This window comes from Lycium ferocissimum, chromosome 3 (genome assembly GCF_029784015.1).
Source record: "Lycium ferocissimum isolate CSIRO_LF1 chromosome 3, AGI_CSIRO_Lferr_CH_V1, whole genome shotgun sequence".
NCBI classification, from domain to species: domain Eukaryota; kingdom Viridiplantae; phylum Streptophyta; class Magnoliopsida; order Solanales; family Solanaceae; genus Lycium; species Lycium ferocissimum.
This window is the reverse complement of record NC_081344.1, coordinates 4,615,207-4,634,918: the sequence shown is the minus strand read 5'-3', so window position 1 is coordinate 4,634,918 and position 19,712 is coordinate 4,615,207. Positions and strand designations below refer to the sequence as shown.

The 19,712-nt window shown below is 41.8% G+C and overlaps 1 protein-coding gene across 1 annotated transcript; it reads left to right on the top strand.

Annotated features, from left to right (window-relative positions):
- The first annotated feature begins 14,248 nt into the window (after nucleotides 1–14,248).
- On the top strand, nucleotides 14,249–17,000 carry LOC132050846 (nicotine N-demethylase CYP82E3-like). The gene is made up of 2 exons (XM_059442193.1): nucleotides 14,249–15,241; nucleotides 16,193–17,000. The coding sequence occupies exons 1-2, from the start codon at nucleotides 14,318–14,320 to the stop codon at nucleotides 16,817–16,819; spliced, it is 1,551 nt and encodes a 516-aa protein (XP_059298176.1). The 5' UTR covers nucleotides 14,249–14,317; the 3' UTR covers nucleotides 16,820–17,000.
- The last annotated feature ends 2,712 nt before the right edge of the window (nucleotides 17,001–19,712 follow it).

Genomic DNA, 19,712 nt, shown 5'->3' with positions numbered 1-19,712 from the left:
TTGTTGATCATGAATCAATTAGTAACGGGTGACTATTGCTTACCATGCCAAAAAATCGAATTAGATAATATATATATATATATATATAGACCGAACTTCAAAACACCGTACCGAACCGAAGTAATTCGGTGCGGTGTTCGGTTTCCACTTTGAAAAAATCAAAATCGAAATACCGAACCGAACTTTGAAAAAACCGAACCGAACAACCGAACGCCCACCCCTAGTTGGATCTCGAGTCCGAACTCGCCATATTATGGGGACTCGCCGGGAGATGCCTTTGGGTGAAAGCACACCAGTGATTGTACTTGATGAGGAAGATGTTACACCCCGTATCTTAGAACTAAGGTTAGACTCATATCATTAGAGTTTTAGTGGAAAAACTGAAGGTTTGAACGTTTTGCGAAAATGGTTGATAGGCCTACTTCGGGCAGTGATAACTCCTTGATTAGTTGGGAATTTTGGAAAGTACCCTCAATGAAAGTTGTAGTACGTGAAAATATCTTTCTAACGATATAAGGACCAGGCCAATCAGAGATAAGAGCAAGGAGATATGATCGTCTCAATATGGCTAATAGTAAGGCGTTTAAAAAGGCTATAGAATCGGCTAAGTTTTGATACGTCTGCCTTCCAGTCGAATTTCATGAAAATCCGTTGGGAATTTGAGGAAACTTAAAACATGAAAGTTGTATCCCTTTGAAATATATTTCCAACGGTATATTATGGGTCTTGAACAGAGCTATGTACAAGAAGTTATGCCTATTTTACCGAACACTATGCAGAACCGATACGTGTCGCGCGTGCGGGCACGTGCGATGGCTCCGCATCGTGGGTCGATCGCACAATCTGAATATTGAACTGCAGGATGTCACGCAATGCTTGCGCATCGTGGACCCAATGCTCAAAAGGTCGGGTTTCGGGTCAAGACGCGTTTTAAGTTATATTTAAGGTCTGGGGTTTATTTCCCCAACACCCCATTCACGAAAAATCACCCTAAATCCATAGAGAACAAGTCCCAAACCTCAAGAACACCAAGGTAAGCTTACTCTAATTATTCCAAGTCAATTCTAATACATATCCTTGTAATCTAAACAAGAAATCATCATTCCTAAAACTAGGGTTTTCAAGAAAACCATCTCAAGGTTCAAGTATTCAAGATTTTGGAAATCCTCTTCAAAGCTCAAGTATTTAATTCAAGTTTTGGAGCGACTAAGGTATGTAGAGTTACTATCTACGTGTGGGAATATAATTATTCTTCCCCACGCCTCCTAATCCATAAAGTATGAAACTTTACAAAACTAGGGTTTCTAGTCTATACTATGCTCATGATAACCCTAGGTCCATGTCTATGATTATATTATGTTTGAATTGTTATTATTCTATCATTGTGTTCTTGATACTCATTATGATTATTGAGAATACATCGTAATCCATGAAAACCCATATTTTGTATTCCATGGGTTCTTGCATGCATGTTTTTGACTAAGAATGATTATTTCATGAATATCCTATATGTTTACAAGTTTTCATGCAATTGTATTTTATAACTATGTTCATGCCATGACTCAAGATACATACATGCTAAATACAAGTTATTTCATGAAACCATGTTTACAAGTTATTTCATGAAACCATGTTTACAAGTTATTTCATGAAACCATGTTTACAAGCTATTTCGTGAAATCATGACTACAAGACAAGTACAAGTTAATTCACAAAAATCATGGCTTCTTAGCCAACTATATTATGTTCATATTTTTGGGAGTTGCACGAATTACCGAGAACGCTCGAGATAACTTTGAAACTACGTAGCCACCGTAGGACAAGGATCGCTCCGCCCGAGTTAGGACGATACCTTAATTTTACAACGAATGGATCCATCGGCACGTTACCACTTATACCCAGTGCAACGGTATGGGGGAACTCTTGCTGGTCCCAGTCCCGGTACCGGACTCCGCGTACCCACGTGGTGATATCACATGGTCGGTTTATGAAATGCTTTCCCTAATTATTATGTTATATATATATATATATATATATATATATATATATATATATATATATATGTACCCATGCTCATGCTCATGTTCATATCCGGTTTTCGGTTTTATTCTTATCATGTTATTTCATGTCCCGTATTATTTCATTCGGTTGCTTTACATACCGGTACATTCAATGTCTTGACGTCCCCACATTGCCGGGGGCTGCATTTCACGATGCGAGGTACGTATTTATACAGTCCGCATCCAGCTCGGTAGGATTTGCTGTGTCGCTCATTGGTGAGCCCCATCTCATTCGGGGTTTAGTCAGTTATCTTTATTTTACTAGTCATACATTTAAAGGTATGCTGGGGGGCCTTGTCCCAGCAAGTACGTTTTCCAGTCAAGATTCACGATTAGAGGTTTCATAGACTAGTTAGTTTAGTATGTTAGACATGCAAGGTGTTTAGCCATCTTTGGTTCAACTCATGTTATTTTCGCATTCATGATTTAAACAAGTATTTCATTAAATTATTATGATATCTCATGTTTATAAAAGCTCATCACGTTCATGCTATATTTCTGCTCATGTATGCCTCATGATGAATCAGCAAGCCATGTGGTTCGCTTGGTCACGTACGATGTAGCAAAGTGCGTGTTTCGCGAAACCATGGTTCGGGGCGTGACGAGAAGATCTGCTGAGCCGGATATCCGGTCGTCACCTCGGAGTGCAAGTCATGGGGACGAGCTAATCGGTATCATCGTCAACTTTGCCGCATCCCGTGACTATACTCGGAGATCTCATTCTCCGACTTGTTAGTTCAAGCCAGGATGTGGCTGCTTTACTTTTGTTTTCCAATTATCGGTTGTAAAGTAGGGTTTCTTCTTATTTTTTTTCTGATGTACCAATGTACCCGGCACAGTCGGGGTTTTATGAAATGAGAAAAGATCTTTAATGGAATCTTGCAACTGGTTGTTATTGGACTTTATCGAGGATTCCCCGTGTGATGTTTTGTACCCAAACTTTTAGCATATGCCTTTGTTGTATTCTATCAATAATTGTCTATTCCATACTTCGAATGAACCCGGCGTGTCTTGCTTCTGGTTTGAATTTCATAGTTCATAAACATTCATCCCACAGCGAGTATCCGGTTAGTAAACTCGGCCAAGATCGGTTCGAAACAACACCCTTTGCGAGATATTTGCAAGCTTTTACCTGATCATGGAGGGATTTGTACGAGGTGCCGACCTAGGTCTCTTCGGAAGGTCGATCTATTCGATCACGACCTATTGGTTGAGCGGACCCCCCTCCCGGTTGCTTCTCTCGTACGCTTCCCATGATCAGATAGGATCAAGGTCCCATCCGTCACATTCGTCTGACACCGACACGTGTCGGAACTCGTTGGCTTTGACGGCAAGCGTTGCGAAAGATTAACTGTCTCGGTCCCACTCTATAAAAGCGAGTTTCCTCCTTCTTTTTTCACTTTTCGATTTTTACCAAAGGAAATTTTTACCTTCGTGTGCTCTGAGCTCTTTGATCTTCATATCTCCAAACCTTCATACCTTCATACCTTCATATCTTCATCTCTTCTTCTTAATTGCCGTTCCAATCTTCAAACCTTCATTTTAGACATTTTTATCTTCACACTTTCAAAATGACGAGCAAATCTTCAAAGGCTAAGGCCGGTGAGACATCCTCGGCTCCTAAACCTGAGCCGCTGCTGTCTGACTTCGTTCCTCAAGACTACTCGACAGTTCGAAACTTCAATGTTGAGAAACCTTCTCAGCAGGGGAATCGAGGTATCGAAATATTCGCCTATCTATGCACGATACCCCGGTATAAACTCGAACAAGTCAAGGAAGATTGTGGGTGAAAAGGGAAGGAGGTCGTTATTCCCGACCAAGATGAATCCATAACGACCCACGTAGATGGGTACTTGAGTGTTTATATCTACCCTTTCACCTTCACCACACTCGACCCTGTGGTGGTCGATTTCTGCAGGTGGTACGAGATCGTCCTCGGCCAAATCCATCCGTCGTTTTGGAGAATTGTTGTGCTCCTCCGCTTTTTCGCTATAAACGCGAATATTCCGTTCACGGTGCCACACCTTCTCCGCCTGTACAACCCTCGTGTCTTCAGAGGGGGAATGATAAAACTTTCCAAACGAGCCGCAAAAGCGCCCTTCTCCGGTTTAGACGAAGATAGGGATCAAGGCTGGCAAGGCAGGTATGTCCGAATCAGGACAATGGACCTGATCCCTGTTGACAAATTACCTTTTTCCGAGAAATGAAACCCAAAATGTAAGTAAATTTACATCCGTGTGGTTCGGCCGCGTGCCCGTACCGATTCTAAACTTTTTATTTGTTCGTGTGTATGCAACGGTGATCCAAACCCTTAGTGCGGTTCCCAACCTCGACCAATGGATTGGGAAAATGTGCTCCCAACTCACTTATGCCGAACGCAACTGGAGGCGTTTATCCCGGTCCCATTGGGAGGCCGGGACCCATGGTAAGCCTTCTCCTTAGAGTGTCATCCTTTCTGCCCTGTGCAGTACGCCATATTAGTTAAATAACGACTGTTCTTCCCTTTGCTTCACGGTGCTTGTCAAACGCCACCGAATTCAAGGCCGGAAAGAGCTGCCCGAGGAGCCTCGGTGATGAAGCGGGATATCGAAGCTCCACAGTTAGGGAGATCTGATTGTAAGGACGAAAAGAAAATCCTCCGAGTCATTTCAAGCCCTGTCCCAGGCTAAGAAAAGATCGAGGGATGTCACTCGAGAGGCCTCATTTGAAGATATCTCGGCCCGTGCTCTGGGTGCTGAGGTCGTTGGTCAATTATTGGACTATTCAGATGACGATGATCAGGTTTTGGGTGGGCATCGTCTTATTGACGAGCTCCTCGAGCATGATTTACCTGGTTCTGCTGCAGTTACTCCACCGTTGGTGGAAAGTTCAAGCCGAATCCTGAGTGATATCTCGAAGTCGACCGATGTCGGGATCTCCGGGTCGAAAGTTGGGGTCTCTGACCATACTTGACGCCGGTTTGAAAAATTGCCGACGCCACCGAACCGCCGGATCGAAGGCAGCTTCCTCGGTATTAGGCTCTAAGGTACCTACTATCCCGCCTTTGTACGGTATTGGCTCCGTCCTCCCGACACAAGCTGTGGCCTCATCTGAAACGATAATTTACATACAGGATTCTCCGCCGCCATTAGTGGACATTCCTGCCAATGATGAAAAAGCTAAAGGCGGGGTGACCGAGCGAAGGGCGACCGGTCATGGAGATTACGAAATACCCGCTCCGGACATATCGAGTTTCGAGTATTTGCCCATCCCTGTAGCGGAGCGTTTTGGGGTTAATTCTGGCCCTAGATTGGAGAAATCGTTTCCTGCCCCTAGTGTCGACCCGAGTCGGAAGAAGCTAACTACCTTTAAGGTGTCGGTCGACATGAACATGTTATCGGGTCCTATTGGGGTATCCAGCTATCTGTATCCTTTGGTATCCTAAGAGGACCGTCAGAAAATGACCGAGGTTGGTGAATCGTGCCTGTTCAACGAGGCTCAGCACGCATTGAATCGGGTAAAATCTGAGTCCTTGAATTCTTTTTACTCGGCTTTTAATTTCATGCCTCATTTTAATACCCGTTCACTTTTCCCTTATAGGCCTCCGTGCTTCAATATGCGAGCTTCCACGACTTAGGCACGAAGTGGATCGACTCGGAGGAACTCAAAATTAAGAGTCGGGAGGTGGACGAGCTCGGGGCCTTATACGAAAAGAAATTGGAATATATCTCGTCACTCCACGATGCGATTTCCTCCTTAAATCGGATCTAGCGACGGCTCGGAGCGAAAACGCAAAGCCAAACGGGAACGTGACCGGTTGGCGAGAGAAGGTAAAGGATTTCGAAATTTACAATCAATCTTTACTAGCGATGCTAATGCCCTCGCTTCTCGGACCGAGCTTATGTCGGCCCAGTTGATCCCAACTCGGGCGAGCTCGATAGGATCAAACCCGAGCTTGATTCCTTCCAGGAAACAACCGTCGGTGCTGTGGCCGAGCGTGATATTCTCTAGGAGCAGCTTCGGTCGTCGGAGGAAAAAATGAACAGCCTTAGCGCATCCTTCTTTGCGGCCGAAGTGGAAAGGATCAAGTAGCGAGGTCGTTACCGATGCGCAAGGCCCAGAGCATGGAAAGGCTCTTGATTAGATCTCGGGTTATGATGACATGCTCGAGCAGTACAAGGCCGATGTGACTACCGCCGAAAAGGCCAGTAATCTTAGAGCTGAGTACGAGCGATGTTTGTCCCGAAGGAGGACCCTCGAAGAAGTTCAAGCCACTGGTGTGGACTTATCAAGTTTGATCGAGGAAGCAAAAAAGCTTGAAGCAGAAGCAAAGGCTGCGTTCGACCCCGAGGATTCGGATATTGACCTCGAGTCGGCCGATGAAGAAGCCGAGGAGTCGGATGAAGAATAGTTTGGGGGCCTCGCGCCCCCTCTTTTGTTTTTGCATACTTGTTTTGAGGCCACTGTCTGAGCCTTTGTAAATCTTGCTTTATATATAAACGAATAGAATTTTGTGTTTGATTTTGCAAGGTATTTCCACGTTTCATTGTTTGCTTGGTTATGTCTTCGTTATGATTTGCCATATTCGCCCAAGATAAAATTTGAATGGTAACGGCCCATGATCGGGCTTTGGTTCGTGCTGTCGTTAGTCGCTGCTTTATTCATAATTTGCAAGACAGCCCCGATTGTGATAATATCGCGTTTTTAGACCGAGGTCTTTGATCGTTTCGGGTCGCAGCTTTCGAGCCTGCATTTATTTTTTAGACCGTGGTCTTTAACTGTTTATGCCATAGGTTAGACCGTAGTCTTTAACTGTTATGCAATAGTTTAAATCGTAGTCTTTAACTGTTTTTGGTATTTGGCAACATCGGATCCTTTTGACCGAAATAAGCTTTTTATTGAAAAAACCGGCCAGGGATGATTAGTAATTGTTGCCGTGGCAAGAACAAACTAAGTAGACACGATTCAATCGATCGTTTGGTCCTTACATCTGATCCTATTGTTCAAGCCTTGGCTTTTACATAGTTTCGACTTAACTTATGATATAGTAGTCCCCTAGTATTCGAGTTTGAAGTATGAGGGCTCGGGTACTACTTGATCGAATATGCGATCCCGATTTCCTATCTACGATCTATGCTACTACATTCGTAACATCCTGTTGTTAATGGCCATTGCCTCATTAAAAACCTTGTCGAAAACCCACTTCGGGACAAAACGGTCGAGGGAAAAAAGAGTGCAGCACGTGCTTTGTCCTAAGTCTATGACTTTCGAGCGTAGATGTGCGTTTCGGCTCCCTCGGTGCACGTCACTACATGGTTAGGTCGAATAAAAAGAAAAAAAGAAAGTTATTCATAGCTTTAACAATAATATCGCTTCGGGTTGACACATTCCGATTATTTTTCAGCCGGTGTCCGTCTTCATTTTTCGAGTGATAAGAACCTTTCCGGTTATTCCGGTTACTCGGTATGGACCTTCCCAATTCGGGGCTAATTTCCCTTCGTGAGGGTTCTTCGTATGAAGTGTGACATTCCTTAGTACCAAGTCCCCAATTTGGAAATGTCTGAGGTTTTGTCCTCCGGTTATAGTACCTTTGCATTCTTTGTTTTTCTGCGGCTATCCGGATATGTGTGCGGCTTCCTTCTTTCACAAATCCACGAGATCCCGGGTGACGGTCATTACTTCATGGTTCGAGTTCTCGGTGGCATAACGGAATCTCGGGCTCGGCTCACTAACTTCAATGGGTATCAGGGCCTCGGCTCCATATACGAGGGAGAACGGAGTCTCCCCGGTGCTTGATCTAACCGTTGTGCGGTAGGCCCATAAAACCTCGGGCAGAACCTCCTTCCATCGGTGCTTGGAACCGGCCAGTCTCTTCCTTAAATTCTACAATATGATTTTATTGGTAGACTCGGCCTGGCCAATCGCGCTTGGATGGTACGGGGTTGATAAGATCTTCTTAATTTTGTATTCTTCAAAAAACTTGTTGACCTTGCTACCTACGAACTGCTTCCCGTTATCACACGCGATCTCCGCAGGTACCCGAAATCGACAGATTATATGATCGTAAATGAAATGAATGACCTCTTTTTCCCTAACTTTCTCGAGTGCCTGTGCTTCGACCCACTTAGAGAAATAATCAGTCATAAGTAAGATAAATTGCGTCTTGGAGCCCGTGGCAAGGTCCCCTTGCTATCCATTGCCACCGTTTCATGAATGGCCATGGGGAGAGGACCGGGTGAAGCTCCTCCCGGGTTGATGTATGGATGGGGCGTGCCTTTGGCATTCGTTACATTTTTTAACGAAGGTTTTGGCGTCTCCCTCCATCTTGTTCCAGTAGTATCCTGCTCTGATCAATTTGTGGACCAATGAATCGGCCCCCGAATGGTTTCCACAAGTGCCTTCGTGAACTTCCCTCAGAACGTAGTCGGTTTTCCCTGGTCCTAGGCATCTCGCCAAGGGGCCGTGGAATGTTCTTCGGTACAACTGGCCATCGACCAAATAAAATCTAGCTGCCTTAGTCCGGAGGGCTCTTGATTCCTTGGCATCCGATGGGAGCTTCTCTGTTTGGAGATAGTCTATGTATTTGTTCCTCCAATCCCAAGTGAGGCTAGTCGAGTTTACCTCGGCGTGGCCGGTCTCTATGACTGATTTTGTTAACTGTACCACAGCTCTGGAGGTGAACCCTTCCGATTCGACCAAAGACCCGGTTGCCCCGGGCGTCGCTTCATTATTTTGATCACGGGATACGTGCTCCAAAGTCCACTCCTTGAACCGACGAAGGACAACCTGTAACTTTTCTTGGTATCTTCGCATTCTATCGTCTTTGTTTTCGAAGGTTCCGTTCGTTTGGTTGACCACCAAGAGAGAATCGCACTTGGCCTCTGTGATCTCGCCTCCCAAGCTTTTAGCCAGTTCGAATCTGTGATCATGGCCTCGTACTCGGCCGTTTGTTGGTTAAATCGGCGGACCCTAATAGATTGTCTTAATATGTCACACGAGGGGGGGTTTGAGAACGATCCACAACCCGGACCTTTCACATTAGACGCCTTTGTCGGTGTGAAGGGTCCGGACTCCCGTGCTAGTCCCGGGGCAAGAAGCATTTCCTTGTCGACCTCGGGGATCATGGCGATGCGAAATCGACCACGAAATCCACCAATATTTGGGATTTGATCGTAGTTCGGGATTTGTATTCAATGTCATACCCGCTAATCTCCCTGACCCACTTTGCTAGTCGACACGAGTTCGGAGTTTATGCGCCACGTTCCTTAGGGGGTACGATGTTACAACGCATATGGGACACTAAAAGTAAGGTTTCAATTTTCTAGATGCACTTAATAAAGCCAAAGCGAGCTTTTCCAAATGTTGGGTACACAGTTTTGAGCCTCATGAGGTTCTACTTACATAGTAAACCGGATCATGTTCCCGTTCTCTCTCGAACAGAGCACCGTTCACATGATCTCGGACACCGCCGGGTATAAATACAATTTGCTCGTTCGTCTTTGGTGTGTGGAGTAGAGGTGGACTTGATAAGTATCTTTTGAGTTACTGTCAAAAGCTTCGCGACATTCGGGGGTCCATGCAAAATTAGTCTTTTTTTAGCAACGAGAAGAAAACGGTGACTCTTATCAGGATACGGAGATGAATCGGCTTAGGGCGGCTATCCGTCCGTTAATCTCTGTAATACCTTTATGTCGTTTATCATAGTGATATCTTCGATTGCCTTTATCTTATCTAGATTGATTTCGATTCCTATTTGACACCATGAATCGAGGAACTTACCCGATCCGACTCACGAAGGCACGTTTTTACGGGTTCGACTTCATGTTATCTTTTCTTAATATGCTGAAAGTTTCCTGCAAAAATTTCAAATGGTTCTTTGCTCGCATGAGGGACTTAACGACCATGTCATTTATATAAACTTCCATGGATCTCCCTATTTGGTGTTCAAACATTCGGTTGACTAGACGGCAATGATAGGTTGCACGGACATTTTTAAGGGCGAAAGGCATTACATTATAACAATATGTGCCGAACCTAGTTATAAAAGAGGTTTTTTCTCGATCCTCCGGGTCCATTTGTATTTGGTTGTATCCGGAATATGCATTGAGAAAACTCAACGTGTCGTGACCGGCGGTAGCGTCGATCATGCGATCAATGTTGGGCAAAGGAAACAAATCCTTCGGACAGGCTTTGTTTAGATCTTTATAATCTACGCACATTCTAAACTTATTCCCCCTTTTAGGCACTACCACAACGTTAGCTAACCAATCAGGATATTTTACCTCTCGAATGGACCCTATATTAAGGAGCTTGGTTACCTCGTCTTTGTGAATGCATGCTTTACCTCGGGTTGTGGCCTTCGCTTTTTTATTTGGTAGGGAAAAACTCGGATCCATGCTCGACTTGTGTGTCGTCACGTCCGGTGGGATACATCATGTCTAAATGGGACCAAGCAAAGCGAGTTTGAGTTAATTTTAAGAAACTCGGTAAATTCTTTCACGAGCTCGGGTGTTAACCCTGTGCCCAGGTATACCTTCTTCTCTGGCAGATGGGCAAACAGTGTTACTTGTTTGAGCTCTTCAACGATGGACTTGGTGGCGTCAGAATCATCGGGCACCACAAAGGTTCTCAGTACTCCGAATTTTAACTCCTCGTCTAGTGCGTCCCCGTTCCGATCTTTCGAAGATTCCGGGATCGGGGTCTGTGATTGCTATTTGGCATTCTTCCCTTCACCCCGACTTGGAGCTTTTATGGTCTCGGCCCAGTTCTTGACAACGAACATTTCTTTTGCGGCCTGCTTTTCACCACGGACGATTTTGATACCTTTTGGAGTAGGGAATTTCAACATTTGATGTATAGTCGAGGGAACTGCTCTTACGAGGTGAATCCACGGTCTGCCCAGCAGTGCATTATATCCCATATCCTCTTCTGTCACATAAAATTTCGTCCCATTGCGTAGTTTACCGCCATCTTTGATTGGTAGAGTGATCTCACCTTTAGTCATTTCGCATGCCACGTTGAATCCATTGAGGACTGGTATGGCCGGCACGACCTGATCTAGCATTCCCAGCTATTCGATGACTCTCCATCGGATGAGATTAGCCGAGCTACCTGGATCAATCAGCACACGTTTAATTCTAAAATTATTGACAAGGACAGATATTACCAGTGCGTCATTATGCGGCTGGGCTATGCCTTCCATGTCCTCGTCATCGAACGTGATGGGGCCATCGGGATCATCGTTTCGGATGCCCTTTTCCCTCGTTATGAAAATCTTCGTGTGCTTCATAACCGGTCCCATGGGCACGTCGGTTCCTCCCATGATCATGTGTATCTCCTGATGGGGCTCTTCCGGCCTATCCCGCTTGTTGAAATCTAGGTTTTTAAAATGGGTTTTTGCTCATTTGCTTAAGAATTCTCGAAGATGCCTCAAATTGAACAGACGGGCCACCTCCTCCCTCAGCTGTCGGCAATCCTCGGTCCGATGACCATGAGTATGGTGATACTTACAAAGAAGACTTTTGTCCCGCTTCTCCGGGTCAGATTGGATTGGCCTCGGATGCCTCGTTTCTTTGTTTCGGCTAACGGCTGCCGCTAAAGTCGCTACATCGACGCAAAAGTTGTACTCGGATAGCCTCGGAGTTTCTCTGTTTCCTGGAACTCTATCGACAATATTTCTGTTTACCAATCCACGGTTGTTTGGACCTCGATCATTCCTTCGATCGCTTCTCCTATCATTCTTGCCCGATTCGTTGTTACGCTCATTTTCTTTTCAATCGACGGCTACGGTCTCGATCCAGAGAATCTTATCGTCTTCGACTCGAATTTTCGACTCGTATCTGTTATGCACATCAGCCCAGGCGATTTTCGGGTATTCTATCAAGCTTTGTTTCAGTTCCATAGACGTGATCGAGCTCCTCGAATTGAGCCCTTGGGTGAATGCCTGAACGGCCCAATCGTCAGTAACTGGAGGTAAGTCCATGCGCTCCATTTGAAATCGAGCCACGAACTCGCGGAGGGTCTCGTCATCTCGTTGCTTGATGTTGAATAAATTCGACTTTCGGGTTTCGACCTTGATGGCCCCGGCATGGGCCTTAACGAAGGCATCAGCGAGCATGGCAAATGAACCAATCGAGTGCTCGGGCAAGTTATGATACCAAATCATAGCTCCCTTCGACAAGGTTTCCCGAATTTCTTCGGTAACAACGATTCCCGTTCGTCGTCGGCGAGGTCGTTACCATGATAGCGCACGTATATGCGGTCACGTACTCGTTTGGGTTTGTTGTCCCGTTGTACTTTGGAATATCGGGCATGCGAAATCTCTTGGGGATTTTCATCGGCGCCGCACTTGGAGGAAACGGCATTTGGACAAACTTTTTCGAATCCGGACCTTGACAACGAGTGGAGCCGGGATTTGATCGACCCTCGAGTTGTAGTTCTCCGCCTTCTTATCATTCGCCTCATCTTCTTTTCAACGGTCGACTCGTTTGGTCAGTTCTTCGAGCATTCTTTTTAATTCGGTGTTTTGCCCGGGAAGTCCCTCGTTACCCCGTGAGACATGTCTTTCCTCTGTATCCTGGGTCGGTTCCGATGGGGCAACATCGGGTGCATGACCCTGATTTTGCAATTGCACTATGATCTCTTCTTTGGCGCACAGGCGAGCCATGGCCATGTCTAACTGGTTACGGGTAGCTGTTGCGGCATGACCCGGTTGTTCTCCTGAACCGGAATGTTGCCCATAGATGACTAACTTTTGGATTAATGGGGGCGCGTTGTTGTTTGGTACGTCCCCATCGTCGTACTCGTGATGGCTTGGTTCCACTTGAAGTTGACAAAATGTGAATCCGACATTTCCGGTTTACCGAAATCAAACCTAAAGAACAAGTGTAAAATATTGAGTGTGACCAGAATGTTATATTGAACCGCCACTACTATCTAAGGCCCCACGGTGGGCGCCAAACTGTTTAACCTTAAAACGTAGAACAGTTAAATTTATATGAGATGCCAAAGATATGTGACTAAATTCAATTACGGATTTAAATAATGAGATGCATGAGGAAAAACGGACAGAAGAATCGAATCAAACCAAGTCTTTGGATACGTATGACTTCGGGCTAGGAAACCGAGGTCGATATCCTTTCGTTACAAGCTATCACGAGGTACAAATAAAATGAAACTCAAGAACGGATGGGGCGATTCAATAAATTCTTATGATTGTTGATATGAACTATTTCTCTCCTTATTGTTGCCAACCCCTTTCATGAATGAAGACCTCCTCTTTATATAGTAGAGGAGTTTCAAACCTAGTACAACTCTAAATAAAGCAAGTAAATCTGGTGACAGCTGCATCGCCGGGATTGACGCCGAAATATCCGGGTGAGGGCGGATATTTCTGTCTTCTGTTAATGGCAGTCAATCACCCTTCCTTTATCGCCTCGTACTGGCCCGGGCTCAAGACCTCGTTCCCGGTGAGGTGATCGTGTTGCACCCGAGCATAACCATGACAACGGGAAACCGAGCGTGCTTGTGTCCTCGGTTTTACCCGTATACAAGTTTATAAATAAAGTGAAATATATGTTTGAAAGAATATAGATAGGCTAATATATGGAAAAGAGTGCGGGCTGCATGGACATTTGCAAACTGCAATCATTTTGTTTAAAAATATTGAAGAAATATCGACCTATCATACTTAAAAAATTAAGGGGTCCTTTTGCTGCATGTACAAGATAATATTAGTTTTTTCTTCTTCTTTTCTTCAGGTACAAAGTATGACTATAATATCGACGTAAAATCTAGCATTAGCAATACAATGGTTTGTCAGCATTTTGATACTTGCATAAAATTCACCATTCACAATGTAGTATTTGGTTGTGATTTTTCTTTGCCTCATTTTCATACGGGCATAAATAATTTTTGCATAAGTTATGCAAATTTATAAGCGATAAAAGATAGATAAGAATAGTTAAAATTAGCCAAAATACCATTCATGCATTAAACAATTTTTTCCACAAAAAAGGTAAATTGATTACATATTTTAATCCCGGCAATACAAAATATTCCAACATTAATAATCCCTGAATTATGATTCCTATATTATAACTGCATTATTAATCCATGCATAACCTTTCTCTGGACCAAAAGAACCCTAGCTAAAAATAAAAGTTCGACTAATAGCTTCTCTATAAATAGATTTGACATGATACACTAACAGAGCATACTGGCTTGAGAAACAAGCTCATATTCCTTCTTCCTTCTTATTATCTTTCCTTTGGAAAAAAATGTATGACAATTTTCACTTCTATGATTTGCAAATTATACTTGCAGTAATTCTAACTTTTGCTGTATCAATCATTCTATGGACAAGAAATTGGAAAAGTCTAAAACTACCCCCAGAAATCCCAGGATCATGGCCAATTATAGGCCATCTCCGTGGTTTTGGCGATGGTGAAAGCCTCCCTCTAGCACGAACATTTGGAAAATTGTCCGATCAATATGGTCCAATTTTCACTATTAAACTCGGTATGTTTCGTTATTGTGTGATCAATAATTGGGAAGCAGCTAAAGATTGCTTCACAATTCATGATAAAGAACTTGCTGCTAGACCAATTAGTCTAGCAGCTGAACATTATGGTTATAATTACGCAAGATTTTCTTTTGCTAATTATGGTCCATATTATTGTCAAGTACGAAAACTCGTGTTACAAAATGTTCTTTCTAGTGCTAGGCTAGAGAAAGTCAAACATGTCCGAATTTCCGAGGTGGAAATTAGCATTAAAGAATTATATAATGAAAATTCCAAAGTGATTAATATTAGTAAATGGTTCGAAAAATTGACTTTGAATATAATTGTGAAGATGATAGCTGGGAAAAGATATGAATCTTTGGAGAAAGAAGAAGAGGCACAATGTTTTAGAAGGGCTTTTGCTAAGATAATGTACCTTGCTGGGCAATTTATTTTGTATGATGCAATTCCATTCCGAATTTTCAAATATGTGGATTTTCAAGGGCATATTAAGACCATGAAGCAAATTTACAAGGACTTGGATGACATTCTTCAAAGTTGGGTTAATGAACATATGGAGAAAAAACAGGTTACAGGTGATGAACAAGATTGTATAGATGCAATGCTTTCAGTGACAAAGCCTGAGGATTTCAAAGCCTATGGTTATACACGAGATACAGTTATTAAGGCCACAGTATTGGTATGTCTTTCTGCACTCTTATCCTTTCTTTTCTAACAATCGTTATGATCAAAGATGGCAAGAAATTACCTACTAATATATTTATCTCTGCTAGAATTATAAATGATCGGGTAACTTTGTCTCACGATTAATCGAAACGTTATGATTCTCAACTACCTTCGGATGCCGACACTCTTATCTTTTCTTATATGCACAAGAAGTGTAAGCTTTTTATGCTATTCGTGTATTTTTAACTGGTTAAAACAACTTATTTAAGTTTAACATTATACACTGATAGTGTAAAAAAAATTATACTATCAAATCACTTATAAAAAACATTGCGGATACGGGATAACAATCCATAATAAGTGGATTAATTAATAACCTAGAAAATATGAATTAAGTTATATACACTGTCGATGTAAATCTTTTTTACAACGTTGTCAATTTAATTAATTTTAGCTGGTTACTCTTCTATTTTCTAGGTTACGGCATCAATCTTGATTTATCTATTGTTGCAAGTTTACTTAACCTGAATTTGCAGGAAAAAAAAGGTGAAAAACTCAATACATTTACAATGTACAAAATTTAAACTCTAGAAAATAAAAGAAACTACCTACTACAACAAGAAAATGCACCGATAGCTAAAAATTCTTTACAGTGTCGGCATGTATATATAAGTCAACTCTTATTTTTAGGTTGTGAATTTAGGTCTACTACTAATATGTAAATATACATGTTATATTAGGTTACCTTGACTTGAGAGTGCAAGATAATTATAAGCCGGGAACGAACAAAAGTTATATTTTTTCTTAATATTTCGAATATGAATATATTAATACTAGTTTGACCAACTTGTAAAAGAAGCAAAAAATAAAGAATCCTTAGAAGTTTAAGCTTTATATGCAGCGATTCTAATATACTGTTTTTCTTTCTTTCTAACCATCTTTATTACCACAACAAATTTTGTAGAGTATGATATTGGATGGTTCAGACACAACTGCAGTTCACCTAACATGGCTCATGTCCCTGTTATTGAACAATCCTCACGTCATGAAACATGCCCAAGAAGAAATAGACACCAAAGTTGGTAAAGAGAGATGGGTAGAAGAATCTGATATCAAAGATCTTGTCTATCTCCAAGCTATTGTTAAAGAAGCGTTACGCTTATATCCACCAGCACCTTTGTTAGTCCCACACGAAGCTGTGGAAGATTGTACAGTGGCAGGGTACAACATCCCAAAGGGTACTCGCTTGTTCCCGAACGCATGGAAGATACAACGAGACCCTCGGATTTATTCAGAGCCTGACAAATTCATGCCAGAGAGATTCTTGAACGAATATTCGAATGTGGATGCTCGTGGTCAACATTTTGAGTTTATTCCGTTTGGTTCTGGAAGACGATCTTGTCCTGGAATTAATTTCGCGACGCAAGTGGCGCATCTCACGATTGGTCGATTAATTCAAGGATTTAACTTTGGTGCACCATCAAATATGCCAGTGGATATGACTGAAGGTCAAGGGATTACTATGCCTAAGGCAAAACCTGTGGAAGTTGTAATAACCCCACGTTTGAATTCTGTGCTTTATGAACTTTAATGTGAAGGTTATTCCATAAATAAAGCTCCAGCATAATCTTTTGTCAATTGCAATAAGAAATCTAAGAGCCACTCTTTTCAAACTTTAGTACTTATCATGTCTAGAACAATTGTTGTAATATGGAGTGGTCTTATCCGAACCTTTTATGTGATTTAATTAGTTATCTCTTACGTTTTACTAATCTTCTGTCAAGAGTTGGTATTGTAGGCTTTTATAAATTTATTTTTAATTCATGTCTTCTTTTATAAAGAGATATATGAGAGACCTTGAAAAAACATACAAGAGATCTTTAATTTGCAGGATCATTTTTCTCTATTCAAATTATGAAGAGTCCAATTGACACATTTCTATAAGGACAAGCTAAACTTCTCTACGTTCCATAAAAAATCTGTCTTAATTCTGGAAAAAAATTACATCAGTTGCAATAATATATCCCCCCCCCCAACCCCACCCCACGCCCACCCCCCCTTTTTTTGTTGTTTTGGAAGGTATAAGGGTTGTAAATTATAGTTGAGGGGTTAGTTCAATTGGCAAAGAGACTTGTGTCTTAGTTCATAGATGCGAGTCATTCACCAAATTAAAGTTCATAGATGCGAGTCATTCACCAAACGAACTAAACTTTGATATTTAAGCGAAAAAAAATAAAGGAGCGAGCGTAACCCAAAGGACGGTCCAGGATTTCTAGATTTAAAAAAAAAATGTAGTTATGTGCTTCTAGTCTACTACCTGTTAGCTGTTGAGTCCTTTTTATTTACAAAGGGTAAGGGTTAATTAAGCTGGGACAAAAACGAGTATTTAATTTAATCAATAAATCATATACACTTATTTACAGTAGCATCATCTAAGCACAAAATCAGACAAAAATTTCAGTATTGATAGGAAAAAACAAAGAGTATGGTCGCTAGAAAGAATGTTGAAAACAATAGAAGAAAATTATATCAAAGATGTATCTCGAGTCAATCTTTGATCGTACGTCGTGTTCTCAATCGATCATGTCTTAAAATAATATGTACTGTGAATTGTTATTTTCTGCCATAACTATCGATAGTTAAATCTTTTTACTAGCTATTAATTAAAATATCCCAAAGACAAAGTGGGAAAAAAACCAAACCAATTTATGTTAGGTTCCTCAACGACAAATGCTAAATTACACAATTTGCTAGCGATTGCACAGTTGTTTCACTATCTTACAAAAAAACAGGCCCATGCCAGGCTCCTTATATCCTCGACAATCATATTTACATATAGTGGTGGAGCCATATTTGTCCAAAGATGATCAATTTTCCTTCCGTCAGAGAATTATGGAGTATTATACATGAGTGAAATTTTGTTTTATAAGAAAATGGGCATAGCGGTATCTTTGCTCGGCCTCATTTCAAGACCACGCAGCAAATGGACTGATCTTTGGCAGTAGGTTCAAAGGGAAATAGAGAAAATGACAAAAAAGTAAGGTTGAATGCATATGTAACCCTTAAACTTGTCTTATGTTTTCATTTAGATATTTCAACTAATATTTGTTCCTATTGAACTCTTAAACTTATTTTAAAAATGTGTCAATTAGACACAAACTGTTGACATGGCACAATGCGCCATTGTTTTTTTCTCTTTTAAAACTTTTCCCTTTCTCTTTCTCCCTGTTCTCTCTTATCTTTCCATCATCTGCAGTTTGCTATCATCTCTTCATTGCTATACACCATCTCCTTGGCCACAACTTCCTCCATCACAACAACTGTCTCCACTATTTTCCATAAGCAATGTTATCCGTGAAAATTACTTTATTTTCTACAATTAAAGGTAACCAAATACTGGAAAATTGTTTTCCTTGATGAAACCGTTTTCCAACAAAACATAGTTTTCTGAAAAGCACACCACAACGCTAAAGCCACATGAACAAAGAGATGTTCGGCTCATATTTAGTTTCCTACAAATTAAAACTTCAGACGAAGAAACAGCAATCTTGAAAGCTAAGGATTTTGCCTTGCTTTGGTGTCTACTAAGAACAGAACTATCCCTCAACAAAAACAATGACGGATCCTATGACAGTAAAATCGACCCCCAAAAAAGGAAGGTTACTATTTCCTAATCACGGAAACCACCGCCCAACTCCACCATCACCATTTTTGATTCAGCATGTATCAGAAATATAAAAATAGAAACAAAAAGTTTTTTTTTTTTTTGGAAACATAGATACTTTAAATAAGGCATTACATGCGTAGATAAATTATCAACAAGGTCGCTCCTACTACCGGGTATTACAACCCTATTACCATATTTAGCTAGGTTATTACATATAGACAAGGAAATAAGCCTATGAGATGTAGAGCCTATTTTATCGGCTAATACTACTACTTCTATCTCCTGATTAGGAGGTATCCCAAAAGATGGATGAAATAGGCCTTTTCTTTTGGATGCTTGCTTTGCCAAAATATCTGCGACCTTGTTTGCTTCTCTGAAATTATGCTGCAAAGTTGGAGTCCCCAACCTCCTCAACAGGGACCTGCATGAGTCAAGAAGAATGTGATAAATAGGATGGCCTGTATTTAAAACATCTATTAATTCAGTACAATCAATTTCCACTATGAGAGGGAACAAATTGTGGTCAAAGGCCAGTTGAAGTCCTCTGTGTAGGGCCTCAAGTTCATCATATAAATGGTTGTGTGCTGGGATATTTTCTGAGAAGCCAATGATCCAATCAGCAGCGTCATTTCGTATGACCCCACCAATACCTCCATTGGTCGATCCCGTCGAATGAGCACCATCTGTATTTAGTTTAAAATATCTTTGTGGTGTTTTTGTCCATTGGATACCAACTTGTATATGAGAAGAGGTGACAGGAGACCTTTCATTTGCCTGTTTAAATTCCTTAGCTTGTTCTAGCACCAAAGGCTGGGAC